Source organism: Chrysoperla carnea, chromosome 4, assembly GCF_905475395.1.
Source record: "Chrysoperla carnea chromosome 4, inChrCarn1.1, whole genome shotgun sequence".
Taxonomy (NCBI): domain Eukaryota; kingdom Metazoa; phylum Arthropoda; class Insecta; order Neuroptera; family Chrysopidae; genus Chrysoperla; species Chrysoperla carnea.
The window spans coordinates 67,501,334-67,519,745 of record NC_058340.1 but is presented as its reverse complement, the minus strand read 5'-3'; the positions used below and the strand labels follow the sequence as shown (position 1 = coordinate 67,519,745).

The 18,412-nt window shown below is 27.5% G+C and overlaps 1 protein-coding gene across 3 annotated transcripts in view; it reads left to right on the top strand.

Annotated features, from left to right (window-relative positions):
* LOC123298012 (septin-7) overlaps nucleotides 1-18,412 on the top strand; it is a 62,003-nt gene that overhangs the window by 20,146 nt on the left and 23,445 nt on the right. For all 3 annotated transcript variants that reach the window (XM_044879874.1, XM_044879877.1, XM_044879875.1), the window contains exon 2: nucleotides 6,650-6,754. In XM_044879874.1, the coding sequence (XP_044735809.1) occupies nucleotides 6,650-6,754 (105 nt within the window). The remainder of the gene's footprint in view (nucleotides 1-6,649; nucleotides 6,755-18,412) is intronic.

Below are 18,412 nucleotides of genomic sequence, written 5' to 3'. Positions count from 1 at the left end.
TAAATTTTGAGCTATTTAATGAAACATTGTTGTCATGCTCATAAATTCTTAACAACTATGTAAAAAAAATCGATAAACGGCAGATTTTTTTAATTGATTGTACAAAATTAGTGCTACTATTTGATTTTGATTTGAAGTTTTGTAAGCTAACTAAATTTAGTACGTCTACAACCTTAATTAACAGTTTTTATTTGGATGTCTTCTTCATTCGTTTATTTATTCATGAAATAAACATATAACGTAAACATACGTAGTTTTAGTAGAAGTTCATTTAACTGAAATTTACTTAACAAATGAATATGTTATCATGATTAAAGATGATTTATGTGTTTATTAATACTTTATGCTTATTGGTTATTTAATATTTAGGGATCAGTACCTAGAATTACGTAATAAAATATATTTCCTTGTAAAAAACATTTTTATATTTTAACAATTTTGTAGGGATTTTTATTGTACTGAAAAGTATTGTTATATTAAAATAATTATTTTTAAGGAATCACTGATACAATATTCACAATAATTCGGAGCGCTTCAATTTTTTTTGAGGTTTTTTCTTGATTTATTTGGAAAGATTTTCATGTTTTAACATGTATATGCTTTATTATGTAAAAGATACATTTTCTTAAGATTAATTTGAAAAAATAAAACTTATTAATTAATTAAAAGCATGACAAATATTTTACTAGAAAGAAAATTATAACAAGTGACACTCGTTTTTCCATAAATTACATTTAAAGTAATGAAATGAATGGTATTTGTGTGCTATTTCTTCTATAAGTGATTTTCTCTAAATCTTCAGGCATCAATAGTCAAATACTATGGTATATAAAGAAAAATTTTAGTCCTAATTTTCGTCTAGTTTTCCCAAGCTCTAACAAAATACACCTTCAAAATTTGAAATATATAAGTCTCAAATATTTTTATATACTCACTTTTTTTTTTGGGAACTTACCTTTTTTGGGAACCTTAAAAAATACAAAAAAAAACCACAAAAATTTTTTTTTAATGAAAAGCTTACCAGTAGTATGTTATTTAGTTTGATACAAAATTGACGAAGTTAATAATTAATTTGTGTGTGGTAATTAATTAACTGTTTTATCACTTGTGGAGTGTTGACTATACTTGGTGGATACCATAATATATATTTTTTTGTTAATAAATCACGTATGCACCGGTATTCGGTAAAACTAAGATATCAAAAGTAAATATTACAATATATGAATGATAATTAAATAAATTATATATATTATTTTGTACAACGAGCATTGTAATAATTGGATGTTTTTATGTGAGGTTATTGATTTTATATATTTATATTACGCTGAATCAACACAAACTTTACATTACATTATTATAATTATTATACTTATAAGTGATGACTGTATCATCATCGTCTTTTAGTCCAATCATCTTAGGGTTTCACCTCGGAATATGTTGAATACTTACTTGTACAAAGCTTTATATTGATAGTACAAATGTTGTCTCGAAAGTCACATCTACTCGCATGCCAGCGTCCTTAGACATTCAAACTCAAAGTCTCAATAATCAGTTTATTGAGCATATCCCGTTTCCTCTGCCTTCAATAGTACTTAAATGTATTTTAAAAGTTGTAAAGGATAAAATTCTCTACAAATTTTTGAATTGAATTGTTTTGAAATAAAGGACGCAGAAGATAGAGCACTCAGCTATACGTACCTTAGTCCAGGGTCAATTGTAGATCCCAGATTTATATATACCTATAAATTTCTTTCATTGCTTGTTTGACGTTTCCGGCTTGGTTAACCTTTCTTATTGGAGATGGTTTTTTTTGGCTGTAAAAAATTGTTGTAGCAAAGGGTGTGCTATTTTGTTTGTGCAGGAATCAATCAAGTCGTGCTCTTAGGATACCCAAATTGGAAAAACTTTGTACATTCAATGGACCAACACAGGAACATAACTCGAAAGTCAATTTTACATTTGGAAAACGAACAATTTTATTGACAGATGTTGTTTTCAATAAGAAAGAAATGGAATTACTAGACAAAGGTACTAAATACACCCCCCAAATTAAATTCAAAAATCAAGTAGAAAATTTAATTGTTGATGCCGAAGTAGCGCTGAATAATCACAAGGACTCATTGACAGTTGAATTATTAAAGAAAACCTTATCTAACATCCCAATCTATAACAAGACGATTGACACCAACACAATCAAAGAAATTAATAAGAAAATTGTTGAAAATAATTTAACGATCACAAAGGCTGACAAAGGAAATTCCATAGTAGTGTTAAAAAGACAAGATTATATTAACAAAGTCGGAGACTTTTTCCAAAAAGAAAAAATTCAAAGATTATCTAAAGACCCCACAAATAAATTCCAACAAGAGATAAAAAGTTGTATCAAAAATTCGAACGCTGTTTTAAGTAATTTGGAAAAGTTGAAATTGGTTGAAATGAACCCTAAACCACCATCACTTTATGGACTCATTAAAATTCATAAAGAAGAACTACCAATAAGACCGGTGGTCTCCTACATTGACTCCCCATCTTACAAAACAGCAAAATTTTTGAATACAACTCTAAGAAATTTGATAAAATTTCCAAATAACAACATAATAAAGGATTCATTGGATTTAATTGGAAGACTCAATACATTCAGTTTTAATAATGGCTACAAATTAGCATCACTTGATATAACAAATATGTTCGGAAACATACCGGCATCTGAATGTATTTCAATTGTTGAAAGAAAATTAGAACAACAACATGTCAATCCATTGATAATTTCAGAATTAACAAATATGCTTAGGATTATTTTGAGACAAAATTATTTTTCTTTCAACAATAAAATTTACAGACAGACTTCGGGTCTTGCTATGGGATCTCCACTTAGTCCGTTTTTAGCTGACTTATTTATGGAAACATTGGAAAATAAAATACTTGCTTCACATAAAGCCGCTCAACACATTAAGTTCTGGTATCGTTATGTGGATGATATTATCATTTGTTTTGATGGTACTCATAGGCAATTAGAGACCTTTTTGGATACAATAAATACGTTTAATGAAAAGATTCAATTTACCTTGGAAATTGAAAATAAACAACAAATAAATTTCTTAGACGTAAATATAACAAGAGTCAATAATAAACTCAATTTTAACATCTACCGAAAACCTACTTTTACCGATACCACAATCCACGCTTGTTCGGTTCATCCTATAAACCAAAAATTGGCAGCATATCAATCAATGATAAATAGAGCTTTAAATATGCCTTTATCTACAGCCAATTTTTTCAATGAAATAAATATCATAAAGGCTATAGCTGCCAACAATGGTTATGATCCGACCATGGTGGATAACTTGGTACGTAAAAGAAAACAAATTCTAACCCTAAACACGGTAATCCCAGGTTCTAAAAATGATTCAAAAGAAAATTTTAAGGTGATAACATATTTTGGCGAGTCATCTGAAAAGGTCTCTGATATAATGAAAAAACAGGGTATCAATGTGGCATTTAAACCTCCTTTAAAGTTGGGCAATATCCTTATAAATAATAAGGACAAAGTAGACAAAAAATATAGATCTGGGGTTTATAAACTTTCATGTGCCCAATGCCCTTCTTGTTACGTGGGACAGTCTGGAAGATCGTTTGAGCTCAGAAAATCTGAACACTTGCGATCTTTCAGATTGAAACATACAGATTCTGCTTTTGCCAACCATTTATTAGAAAGTAACCATAAACCAAACACAAATCTTGAGGTACTCCACATGGCGAAAAAAGGACATAGGCTTGATGTGTTGGAAGGATTAGAAATCCATAAACACAAAAATGGACCACTTAATTTATTAAATGAACAAACGGATTGTTTCCCTTCAAAATTGTTCACATTAATATAAATTTTGATTTTATTTATCTTATTGTTCTAAATTTACAAAACTTCATAATTCCGAGAAATTATTATCAATATTTTTATTTATATTTTTATTTATTCTAACGTATTTTGACTTATTTAATTGGAGGTGTGTCTCAAGGTCGGAATACACTTCTATTAAATATTTTTGTTTTCTGTTAAAAATTTTATTGCTGTTATCTAATTTGTTTTTAATTTTTAAATATTCTCATTATATGACGTATAATGTTTTTTAAGTTTCATTCAAAAAATTTTTTGTATAAATACTGTCACCTGTTGTATTTTCTTAATTAGTTTCGACAATGGGATAAAACCCGAAACATGTTAACATATTTTTTAAAATAAAATTAGTGGAATTGCAAATTATAATAAATAAATAAATATTTTTAAATAATTAATTTATAAAATTTTATTTTTTCTAAAACTAAAATAAATATTACAATATATGAATGATAATTAAATAAATTATATATATTATTTTTACAAAGAGCATTGTAATAATTGGATGTTTTTATGTGAGGTTATTGATTTTATATATTTATATTACGCTGAATCAACACAAACTTTATATTACATTATTATAATTATTATACTTATAAGTGATGACTGTATCATCATCGTCTTTTAGTCGAATCATCTTAGGGTTTCACCTCGGAATATGTTGAATACTTGTACAAAGCTTTATATTGATAGTACAAATGTTGTCTCAAAAGTCACATCTACTCACATGCCAGCGTCCTTAAACATTCAAAAGTTTCAATAATCAGTTTATTGAGCATATCCCGCTTCCTCTGCCTTCAATAGTACTTAAATGTATTATAAAAGTTGTAAGGGATAAAATTCTCTACAAATTTTTGAATTGAATCGTTTTGAAATAGAGGACGCAGAAGATAGAGCACTCAGCTATACGTACCTTAGTCCAGGGTCAATTGCAGATCCCAGTCTATTATACTTCATGATCTTCTATATATACCTATAAATTTCTTTCATTGCTTGTTTGACGTTTCCGGCTTTGTTAACTTTTTTTATTGGAGATGGTTTTTTTTTGCTTTAAAAAATTGTTGTAGCAAAGGGTGTGGTATTTTGTTTGTGTAGTAATCAAGTCATGCTCTTAATATACCCAAATTTCATAAGTACTTCCAAAATAGCGTTTCGTTCTTCTGCTGTATTTCAAAACCGGTTCGACGTATAAGAAAAGGTTTCAGACGAAATTTGTAGGGAATTTTTTCCTTAACAACTTTTATAATAAATGTAAATCGATTGAAGGCAAAGGAAACGAGAAATTCTTAAAAAACTGACTTTTGCTATCTTTGACCTTGAATATCTAAGTACGCTAACGTATGACGACCATATGTCACTTTTGATACTATCAAAATAAAGGTTTGTACAAATATTCAACTTATTCCGTTAGATTCCGAGGTTGATTTCTTTTTTTGACTAAGATGAGTAGATTATTTGTTATTTCAGTTTTAAATAGCTTGCAGATTTTTAAGATAAAGACGTACACATTTTTACCTTTACACATTGATTATAACAATATGCTTTTTTGCTATTGTTTAAAATTTCTTTAAAATACGTTAGAATTATTTTCTTATACAAAAAATTTCAAAAAAAGTTTAGATTAGTTGCCATATTTAGTTGAAAGTTAAACGCTAAAGCCTTGCGTCTTATGTGAAAGAAAGTAGCTTCCACAATGGTCATAGTTTTTGCCTATTTTCTAGAAGAAATTGTCTACTACACTAATTGATGTCACAATGCTTAATTGTATATATTTTTGTTCATACTCACCAATCTGTAAATAATTATAATTTTGGGGAATTTTTTAAGGTGTTTTAACCATAGAGATAATGCCATAGAGCTGTAAAGTCGTTGCCAAACGGTTGATCGCAGTAGAGAGAGACATATAAGGTAGGCGCGTATAGCTATAGAGAGATAGATACAGACAGCTAAAGTATGCGTATACAGCTGTTTGCGCCTCTCATATACGCCTACAATTTCCGCTTCGTTCTACCTCTGACTGCATCAAGAATTCACTTATTACGTTTCCTGTGTCTATACATCTTTATGGTATTATCTCTATGGTTTTATATGAAAATATTAAACTTAAACACATTCATTTATTTTATATTTTAACTTATTGGCGATTTGGTTCTATAAATTATGAATACAGTTAACAGAAAATATGAAAAAGCTATTCAAAGAGTTAATGTTGGGATATGATGTAGAAATTTGAATTTAAACAAATATTAATTTCACTTTAAAATACATTCTTTAAATTTAATTCAACAAGAGAGATCAAGGTTTGCAAAGTTTCCTCAAAAGAATATTTTATATGAAATTATGTTGGGGGCTGAATTACGATTGAATTTATACAAATAATATTGTCCATTTGTTGATACCTACCCTTTTTCACATGTGGTAACCGCTTGTTTGTCTTCTTTAAAAACATATTTTCAAAACTACTTAAAAGAAAATAATATAATTTTTGATCATCGATTACAAATATTTAACTAGAAAGAGAAATAGAATTTTTGTTGTTAAAATTTTTGTAAATACAGTTCAACAATTCTTTTTCAAAAACTAATTCCGAATGAATTTGTCTGGTTGAAAACAGTTTCTTAACCTTATACGATAAAATATATTGGACTTAAAAAATTATTTTTAATAAATCACACATTATTTCTATTAAAAAAAATTTTGATATCACAATCCTTGAGGAATGAATTTTTTTTGTTTTTTCCATTAATTTCATAGACCAGTACCTCCTCCTACATTGCCGAAGTATACATCCAGTTTCAACGCAGGAAGTAATTTAACATTGCGTGACAGAGAAAAAGAGGGCATTGGTGGATCATATAGGTAAACAAAACTACATTATCATTATTTCATTTTTCATTTATTTTTTGTATTTATGTACATATTTATCTTACCTTTTACACCTTGTTTGACTAACATACTTATTATAATATTTTTTATTTTATTTAAGTTAACTCTTTTTATGATAAATGTGTATAAATCATATTATTTATATTAAATTAGGTCTGATTTATACAAAATTTTTCTTTATAAAGTATTTTCATTCATAAATAATATAAAATGTATATAAATTATTTATTATTTGAAAATTTATGTTACAAGCTTTTATTGAATTTGCTATGTATGTATGTATGTATGTAACTATGTTAGTTCTGGTGGAATCTTGCAACTCAATTTTGAGGCAGATATCTTAAACCGATTGAGGTGAAATTTTGCATGCATATGTAAATCGAATGCCTATGCATTTTTATTGATTTCCCATTGCTTCCACCACAAAAATTTCAATAAAACATTCTTTAGACACGCTTTTATTCTACTAAAAAGTAGAAAATAAAAGCTTAAAGCATTCTTGATATTTTAAATTAAGCGCCTCCAGCTTTTATAAATAGCCGTGCATGAATGTCTCATAGACAAATTATTTTCTACTTTTTAGTACAATAAAAGCTTGTCCCTTAAAAAGTATGTTTTATTAAAATTTTTGATTTTTTCATACAATAAAAAGATAACGATAAAAGATATTATTTTTTCATACAAAAAAAGTTATTAAAAGCTTTTGTCTGATTGGCTTTGTTGTTTACCTGGCTATAGCTTTATACAAATACTTGCAATCAAAATTTTGTTTCTGAAAATATCTATCAAATTATTAAATGATCTCAAATAATTTAAAATTTGTGCAATTTTCTCGATGTTTTATATATAAAAATATAAATTTTGGAAATATACATTTTCAAGCTTTTAGTATTTGCTATTTTTCCAGTTGCTTTTCCAATTTTTATAGCTAGTGTCCGAGATATCATCTTTTCGTAATAATTTCAGGCGCTATTTTTCCTACTGCCTTCTGAATTGACAAATTAGCGTAATCAAATTTCTTTGGTCGATTTTAAGTTTATTTTATCCAAATAGGAATGAACAACTTTTTAAGAACATAAAACAGATTACACGATTTTTTCAAAATTAAACTAATTATTGAATTTGATTTTTTAAATTTTAGAAAATTTAGGAATATTTCGGGAAGACGATTACATTAAAATCGGGAATTTTTTTAGCCAAATAATGGTTTACGCAATATCGCCGGAAAAAGTATACGAAAAGGATGGATTTTGGACATTTATTCGTCAAGTCTAAAAAAAAAAAACTAGCAAAGACGATGAATTAAACGAAAATTAAATCTAATTTATTTGCTTATAATTGTACCCCTTTGATAACTCTTAGCTCCCGCTAAAAGTCAATATTTTCCATTTAAACCGGAAATACCATAAAATCTAACACCGTTTCAATATTTTGAAATGTTACTTTGCATTGTTGAATTTTTTATGTAACAATGAAATAAAAATACATGAGTATAAAGTTATTTTTGCACTTTCTTTAAGTAAATATTTAAGTCAGTGCAGTAATTATTGTGTACTGCATGTTTTGTTATAACAAAACAATAAATAATAAATTGTTTTACCAACAATATTGTTCATATGTTGTTTATCTAATATTATGTGTATAGTATCGTATGTTTATCAATATTTACACAATTTTTATTACATATACATATAACTGGCCGTTAGCTGCTCGCTTCTCTACTTCTCTGCTGCTCGCTTTTATTATAGTAGGAATATTGATGAAAGCTTTGGAAGAAAAACTTGGCTACTCGAAGACCTTATTCTACACAAACAAAGTCTTTTTGATTTTTATACTTTTTGGATCAAAATTAACCCATCTACTGAGTTTCATCAAATTAAAAAACAAATATATTGTTTTGTGATTTTCTCGATTTTTTCGAAGAGATACCCCTTAATTGTAAAAAATCGAGACATTTCTTTTAATCTCTAATTTCGATATAACTCGGTATATAAGGTAATTTTGACTCAAAAAATATAAAAATCTGGTGCATTTGATGACTGGGCGAATAGTTTTTGAGATACGGACTAAAATCGATCAAAATATTGCGATATCTCAGAATCTCTGCATCCAATCAATCAATTAGCCTCATTTTTATAATTTTTGGATCAAAATTACCCCATCCACCGAGTTTTATCAAATTCTAAAACAAAAATTATTTTTCGATTTTTTCAAAGGGTAAGTACCCCTTAAAAAATTGCAAAAAATCGAGAAAATTTTTTAATCTCCAATTTCAATAAAACTCAGTATATAAGGTAGTTTTGACCCAAAAAGTACAAAAATCGGATGCATTTGCTTACTGGTAGAATAGTTTCTGAAAAATTAAACAATCAGATAGTTTTAAAAGTTCATAATCTTGTGACCATTCTAAAAAAAGTTAAATTCCATGATATTTGAACCTTAAAGCCAAAATGGAACACCGTGTATTTTACTAAACACTACATATTTTATTTTATGTATGAAAAAGTCATTATTTATTTATAAAAATAAAAATTACATCAAAGAATCATTTTTTTTTTTTGCAAATAATCTTCAAAGAACGATATTCAAAGGAATTCATTATGCAAAGCATTGTAAATTTGTGTTATACATTTAATTATTTGCTTAACGGATTGAAATGTTTGTTAACACAATTTTAATTTGTTTCGCTTTGAGTTGTTTTAATCTAAATCCGTGATTCTGGTAACATGGAATTGGATAATTTAGACCGTAGGATGCTAAAATATCTACGGATTTCAATTTCAAATTTTACTAATATGATGGGAAACTTGCGATGACTCTACGTGACTAATAAAGCGAAAAATTAATTTTCTCTTGAAATAGCAAAAATTTTGCCAGCCAATTTGCTGAATTAATTCTTTGGTAGCATCTAACATTTAACCGAAAGTTTAAGTACCGCCTTCTGTCTGGAAACACGCGATTTTTAGCCGACTTTAAAAAAACGGAGAAAGTTTTCGGTTCGACTTAGCGATAGCGGTCGAACTTTTAACACCCCTTTTTTAGTTCGGAAATTAAAAAAAAAAAAAGGTACAAAAAAGTAAAAAATAATTTTAAAATACTGACTATAATCAATAATTTTCTTCTGAGCAATTACGCTTTGAAGTCAACGTTAACTATATCCTTAGCTAAAAATCGATTCATTGACGTCGATCCCAAAGCGTGATTGCTCACAAGGAAACTATCGAGTTCGGTACTTTAAATTATTTTTTTCTTTTTTATGCATTTTTTTTGGAGTCGGTTAAATTTTTTTGCAAAAATTTTTATTTAAGGTGTTCGAATATCTGGAAAATTAACTTTTTATTCGTGTAAAATTTACAGTCTATAAAAAAGTTTTTAAATTTTAAATTGAACAAATAATATAAAATAATCTCAAATATCCTTCGGGAATAAGAAATAAAAGATAGTAGCATTTATTACGGATATAAGAAGATATAAACCAATTTCCATTTTAAATGTATTCGTTAGATATTATTTTTCGATTCCGTTTTAACTTGATGATGTTTCTTGAAATCGTTAAGGTAATATTTCTTTGAAAACCAATTCGATTATAAGTTAAAACAGACCTAATTTAATTCATTTTTTGTCACGTAAATCATTGTATCATCATCAAATCATTTTTTTCATAAAAAGTTTACTTAAAAAATATTAAATCTTATCATAGAATTTTCGCTTCATTATAGGCTAACGGTCTATTTTCCAAAAATTACCCGATAACAAATTAGTTTAGAATTAAAAGCATCACTTTTTACCGTGTAAAGATGGGTGTTTATCTTCAGAATATCACTTAAGAAAGAGTCTGTGAAAATAGCATCCCTAAATGCGAATTTGCACAAAATGTTGATTAAATTCGTTTGTGCATTATTTGGAGATGTTGGTGTCAAATTTTAATTTGGAGGAAATTAAGTTAAACAATTTTGGTTTGACATATATGTGAACAAATGATGGATCAACGAATCCAATAAGTATTTTATGAAAATTCACATTTAGGGGTGCTATTTTCACGGAACTTTCAAGAAAATATTGTAAAACGAATCCGGAGATCATTCATTTAGGATTCGGGTCAACTGTACGAAGTATAATAACTTGCAATGTAGTCAATATGGTTATAAATACCCACATTACGAATTATCATATTTAATTAAAGAAAATTTGCATATTTTATGTAAGTGAATTAGTGCAGATAAAAAAAAATATTCAAATAACTTCCATGTACTGCATCATGCATACTTTTCAACATTGTTATTAGCGTCACGAAAAATCAAAAAAATTTCTTGATAAAATAATTTATAAGCATTTCGTGTGAATTTATGCTATTTTTTATGCTTTATGTGGTTTATTATTAGCTCTTTTATCAGTCAAGTATACACATTTCTTCGAACTAATCTAAAAGTGCTGTAACTAGAGTATGCCTTGATAATTAAACTTCTTGGTTAGAATAAGTAAGGAATATGTCTAGTCTGTCTAGAAAGTGACCAATAGGGAATATTATTGTATTTTTTTTATATTTTTAATTCATTGTTTATACCGTTATAACAAAGTAAAAAATATAAATACTACTTAAAAATACTGTATTTAAGTGTAAAAAAATATTTAAAATACAGTATAATTTTGAGATATTTAAACGCAGTTTTTTAGCGCTCTCTGTTGATGACGTATAAGTACATGATTTGTCAATTGGTGACAGTTCAATGTATAATTTACACTTTAAAAAAATGAATTTACAACACACGATTTATACTCGTGATTATTAAGTTTTCTAATAAAAAGCCGTAGAATAATATAATTTAATAAAATATCATATAAAATGTAAGTATATCATACAGTATGTCAACAAATTTGACAAGCACGTACTATGATGTCCCGTCCGTATAAAAATTTGAATTTCCGTTTTAGAAATTTTTAAATGCCCTCACTGCATTTGTTCTTTTATTAATTAATTTTAAGTAATTAAAAAGATATTAATTACTAAAATAATGGTTTAGTTGAAATGTCCAGTCATTAAAGTTACGGAAGAAAAATATTTGAACCAAATTTAAATTTCATGAATATTCCCTATTGCTTGTAAATGTTAGTTTTGATTCCAATGCAATACATGTTTGTTTTTTTCTTTGGCTTAAATATTTCATCTATTTTTGACTCTTCAATTGAAAATTTAATTATAACATAAATGCACTTAATGTTCAATTAAAATTAAAACATACGATAATTGTTTTTAACATATCCACTATTCGTGCAGACAGACTAAACAAACTCAACTTTACAAATAAACAATTGTAAAATTTATTAAAAATACAAACTATTCAGAGACAAGGAACAAATTAAAACGATCAAGTGTGAAATTTTCAAAAATTTTTTGTGATCATTAGGTAAATACTAATATAGCTTAGGGTCCCTTATTTGAATATGGAACCATAAAACAACATTAATATGAATGAATATTGGATTCGATTGGAGAATCTAAAGAATATTGTTTGAGTTGATGATCGTATCTTCTAAAAATAGAACAAATTATTGTATTTATTTAAAATTTTAAATTCATATTTTTAGTGTTGTCTTCTTTGAGTTTAAAATCATTTGTGTTTGAATGCGGCTCTGTCAGATATTTGATATTTTATTAAATGCGGGGAGAGTTATGTATTTTTTTGATATGGTTCAATGATTATTATTGCAAATTATTTTCATTTAATTAAACTTAATTATAGAATATTAAAAATTATTTAAAAAAAAATTAATTTGGTAGTTAAACAAAACTAAATTCTTCATGTGGTATCGCCAGTAACAACTTTCGTAAAATTTTATGTTGGTAATTATAACATAAATTTCAAATTTATGATAACGCTATACAGTCAAACCTGGGTATGTGAGAAAACTCTATAAGTGAGAGTAATAGCCAGGACCCGTCATTTTAAGCTCCCAAAACCTCTATTAGCGAGAAACAGAAACCTCTGTAAGAGAGAGTCGTTTTTCCTTCATGGACCTCCGTAAGTGAGACTGCTACTTATCTATACCTCTATAAGCGACAGTCGAGCTTTATTTATTTATATTATTTAGGAGGAACTATAAGAGAGAAATGCTACCCATGTACTTCCTGCATAAGCGAGAAACTCGGGTTAGTGAGAAACCTCTATAAGCGAGAATGAAATTATGCTCCCTTGAACTCTCGCTTATCCAGGTTTGACTGCATTTCAAAATATTTTCTCAACGACAATTAAACTTTGAGATAGTTTTTTTAAAGACAAGTTTAAAAAAAATTTCAAATATGGTTGAATAAAAAATGAAAAAAGCATTTTGCCTGACACAGCGTGTCGAATGACAAAAACTCTGCTTTGAAAATGATTTTTGGCCAACATTGGCCACAATAGTACTTGGATGTGAGACTAGATAAGTACTTGCCTCTGTCTTTATGGGAGCTTGGACTACAATTTCCTTAACAATACAGATTCATTCGAATTTAATTCGGTAAATTAAATAAAGGTACAAATTTGGATAATACGACGGATTTATTTTTTCCACCCTCACTACAAAACTTTGTAATGTAAACAATACGGTTATTAAACAAAGCACAACAATAAACACACGTATCTTCGCCTAATGGTATTAAACATTGTTTGTTTTTTTTTACAACATTCATATATTTTTCATAAAATAAATAATTTATACACTAAATTTAATATTCAACAAGCGTGCTTTCATATTTAACAGCATGCTTTAATGCGTGAACAATTTACATGATAAATAATAATAGCAGCTAGCATATGAGATAAATTAAAATCATAGACCCATATAATTCACGTCAAGATCCATGTTGAGCAAAAACCTATACTTTATGATTATACGAACGTTTTATATACGGGGTGGAACTTTTTAATCCATTAAGGCAAATAGTTCGTTTTGTACTTAAAAGAAAAAAAACTCTTAACAAAAATTGCAGATATAAATATTATCGAAGATAATAAATGAGAACTCTAGGATATTTCGAAATAAATTTCGATTTTTGCCCCAATTTTCTAGATCAAGTTTTTTGTATTTTACAAATACGTATTTCGACTACCAAATAGTCGTCATCAGTAAGAATTAGCTAGTAAGATTGAAATCAAAAGTAATAGCAAAACAAAGTTTTATATAATCTATAATCTCTGTGGCGATACTCACGTATGGCATCACTAAGGGGTATCTTCCTCTTTCTTTAGTTAGGAAATTCGTTCATATCTTGCATACTAGTAAACATTTTCACTTGTCTATTCGTAAAGTGAGAATTCTTCATCTGAAATGATAAAAAAAATTTAGTCCCATTCCCTATTTAGTAAAATCTTCAGGGGTATCAATCTTCCTCAAAATTTCCATAACATTCTACAATATTCCGCTTTCTTCGTACTTTTCAGTTTTCAATGAATTTTTTTCTAATAAATACAGAATATTCTGTAATATTTTCTTAGTCAACAGTGTCATTTGAATCCCAAAATTCCCACTGTAAAAGAAAATCATTAAAAAAGAGTTTTGTATCCGTTTCCACACTACCATTGAGGTAGGATTCATCAGCGCGTTTTTTTTACGTGGTATCCCCTATAGGCCTAATCCACGATCTTTTCCTTCTGTTTATGTGCATCCGGATACATTTAAACAGAAAAAAAAGATAGATAATTATCCAATTAGTCATGACCGGAACATGACAAATTGGATAACATTCTCGCATTTCCTAATTAAAAAAAAAAAAATCACAATTCCTAAATAGTATCAGCCTTAATTCGACATCACTTAATATAATTACAGGATAGGTATTCCTAAAATATCAGAAAGAGATAAAAAAAAAACTTAAATATCTCTGGAAAAAAGTTCAATTATTTCAAAAAGAAAAGGAATAAATAAAAATTGCTTAATTTACAATAATCTTTATGCATATATATTTCTGAAGGTCCATTTGAATTAACCATATCAACCTAGTTATAAGTAGACTTACCCCAGAATGAAACCAATCCAATTTGTCTTAGGCTATAACACAGGCGAAAAATCCATGTAATCAAGATAATTTTTTCCGTACATTATCTGTCTATATATACCTAACTCATTTTAAAGTTGAGATGACGGCTCACGTTGCGGATGAGGCTGAAAGTCATCATGAGTTGATACAATCCCCTATCGAGGCGCTTAGCTTGAAGACAGACATAACGAAAAGAAATTGATTTTTGACTACACAATTTGTCATAGGTTATAACACATGTAACAAATCGAACGAGTTTTTCCTGAGAAACATCATACTAACCTTAGTTACTCAACGTCGCTTCTCAGGATTTAGGGCAGACCGATTTTACAAATTTAAATTAATGTACTGATATTTAGAGTAAAATAAAGTGAAAAAATCCAAAAATATATCTGGACAAAAAAAGGTTAAAAATTGCTTAATTTACAATAATATTTATGCATAAATAATTACTGAAACTCCAATTAGTCTTATACACATAGATGTATCTCACAGATAAAGTACTCAATTATTTATTTACTTTATGCGTGATTTCAATTGGAAAAAAATAAACCAGTGATTTCAACTAAATAATTTTTTTTTAAATAATAAAAGTTTTGCGTAAAAGAAATATCTGGAAAAAATATAAAACAGATTACATATAATATAGAATTTTAACAAATACAAAAAGAGAATTCCGCAAGAATCACAATCCCTAAATAGTATCAGCCTAAATTCGCCATCGTCGCTTAATATAATTCACAGGACAGATATTCCTAAAGTATAAGAAATAGAAGAAAAATTTAAATATCTCTGTAAAAAAAGTTCGTTTATTTCAAAAAGATAAGTAATACATACACATTGCTTAATTTACAATAATCTTTATGCATAAATATTTACTGAGGGTCCATTTGAACTTTACACATAGATGTATCTCACAAATATAGTACTAAATAATTTCGACGGAATATTCCTTGAAAAGCATCAGACTATCCTTAGTTAGTCAATGTCGCTTCTCAGTATATGGGGCACACCGATTTTACAAATTTAAATTAATATATTTAAAAGGGAAAAAAAATATATTCGTTAATTTACTAACCCAGTTATAAGTGGACTAACCCCAAAAATGAAACTAATCCAATTTGTCATAGGCTGTAACACATGCGAAAAATCGATGTAATCTTTTCTGAAATGCATCAGACTAACCTAAGTTAGTCAATGTCGCCTTTCAAGATAATTTTTTCCGTACATTATCTGTCTAAATATATCTTAACTCATTTTAAAGTTGAGATGACTGCGCACTTTGCTGATGAGACTGACCAACATCATGAGTTGATACAGACCCCTATCGAGGCGCTTTCGCTTGAAGACAGATATAACGAAAAAAATTTGGTTTTTGACTACACAATTTATCATAGGTTATAACACATGTGGCAAATCGAATGAGTCTTTCCTGAGAAACATCATACTAACCTTAGCTAGTCAACGTCGCTTCTCAGGATATGGGGCAGTCCGATTTTACAAATATTCTTAAAGTCGTCAACCGTAAGAATATGTTAAAAATAAAATGATCTTTAAAATTATAAATGAAGGGATATTTAAAGTAAAATTAAGGAAAAAATCCAAAAATAAATCTGGGCAAAAAAAGTTAAAAATTGCTTAATTTACAACAATATTTATGCATAAATAATTACACTGAAAGTACATTTAGTCTTATACACATAGATGTTACAGTTTAAACAGTGATTATCGGTGATAAAACTGTACTTACCTTACGAAAATTTTTGAATGATATATCTCACTAATTCTGAATGATTGAAATTAATATTGTCAGTGAAATTATTAATTTTTGAATTTTCAAATGGAAATTCATAAAATTTAATCATGTAGTAATTTAAAAAAATTGATTTCAGTTGGATAAAAATAACCAAGTAATTCCTACACAATGTTTTTTTTTTTTTTATTTAAATTATTTTATTACATTAAAAGTTTTATGGAAAAAAATATTTGAACAAAATATAAAACAAATTATTTATAATATAGAATTTTACAAAACACAAAAAAATAATTGTACAATTAGAAAAGAAATTAAATCAAAGTAAAAACTTACTCAGAAACAAATACGAAAATGAAGTTTGACGTTTGGAAGTCAAATGAAGGTGAAACACAAATGTCAAACTTGTAACGAACCTTTCACTTTGAATGATAAAACACTACTGACCTAATGAATAATTTTGAATGGAGACGGCCAAGAAAATGCGGGAAATAAACACGCATTTAAATTAATGAAATTATTTTAAATAAATCGTAACATGATATGTAGAGAAAAAATAAAATATATACTTACCCGGGTTTCGTACCCAAGACCTCTGCCATACGAGTCGGGCTCGCTCTACACTATGCCACACGGTTTGGTGTACGAAGGAACAATTTAAACAGTCATTATCTGTGATAAAACTGTACTTGCCTTATGAAAAATTTTGAATGAGATATCTCACTAATTCGAATGAATTAATTAATATTCTAAGTGAAATTATTATTTTTTGATTTTCAAATGGAAATCCTGTAGTTATTTTTAAAAAAAATTCTAAAATATGATTTCATTGGAAAAAAATAACCAAATATTCCAACACAATATTTTTTGTTTTTTAAATATTAAAAGTTTTATGGAAAAAATTTTTTTAACAAAATATAAAACAAATTTATAATATAGAATTTTACAAAACAAATCATAAAATTTAATCATTTAATAATTTGAACGCGCCTAAATGCGACGTCCACGAGTGTGGACTGTATACGAACGAAAAATATTATAAGATTTAATAAACCAGATAAAAAAAAAAACAATTATACAAATAAATTTTCTTTGGGCTTACCTTGATTAATTTTCACCGGTAGTGATTGGTGATTTAGGGGTAAATTCGGAAAAGGGGAATTGTGGATAAATCACCAATTGGCGGCTGACGTTAGTTGGCCGCTAATATGTTGGTTGTGGTCCAATTCACTTTATTTAATATAATTGTTCGTACTAAATTTCGAATCACTAAAATTCCTTCGATCTTCAAAAAAAAACTCAACTAACTGAATTTATTTTCAATGACTAAATTTATATCTAAGTATTCCAAACTAACTGGAATCGATTTAAACGAAAAATACAAAACCAACTAACTGGTATCGATTTCTTTTTTTAACTATACAAAAAACGATATTTGTACAATAACAAAAAAAATATATTTTTTACAAATAAACTAGTGCCGACCTTTATATGTGTCGGTTGATTAAACTAATTTTTATTTATCGATATTTGATTTGATTCGATTAGTATAGGCGCCAACATAATTCAAAACAAAAAAATGATTCCAGAAAATGATTTCAATTTGAAAAAAATAAACAAGTGATTCCAACAAAATAATTTTTTTTTTAAATGTTGAAAGGTTTGTAGTAATACATATCTGGACAAAATGTAACGTAAATTATTTATAATATAGAATTTTACAAAAAACAAAAAAATTATTGCACAAATTAGAAAGCAAATTTGTTAATTAAAGCAAAAACTTACTCAGAAACAAATTCGATATGAAATTTGACGTTTGGAAGTCAAATGAAGGTGAAACACAAATGTCAAACTTGTAACG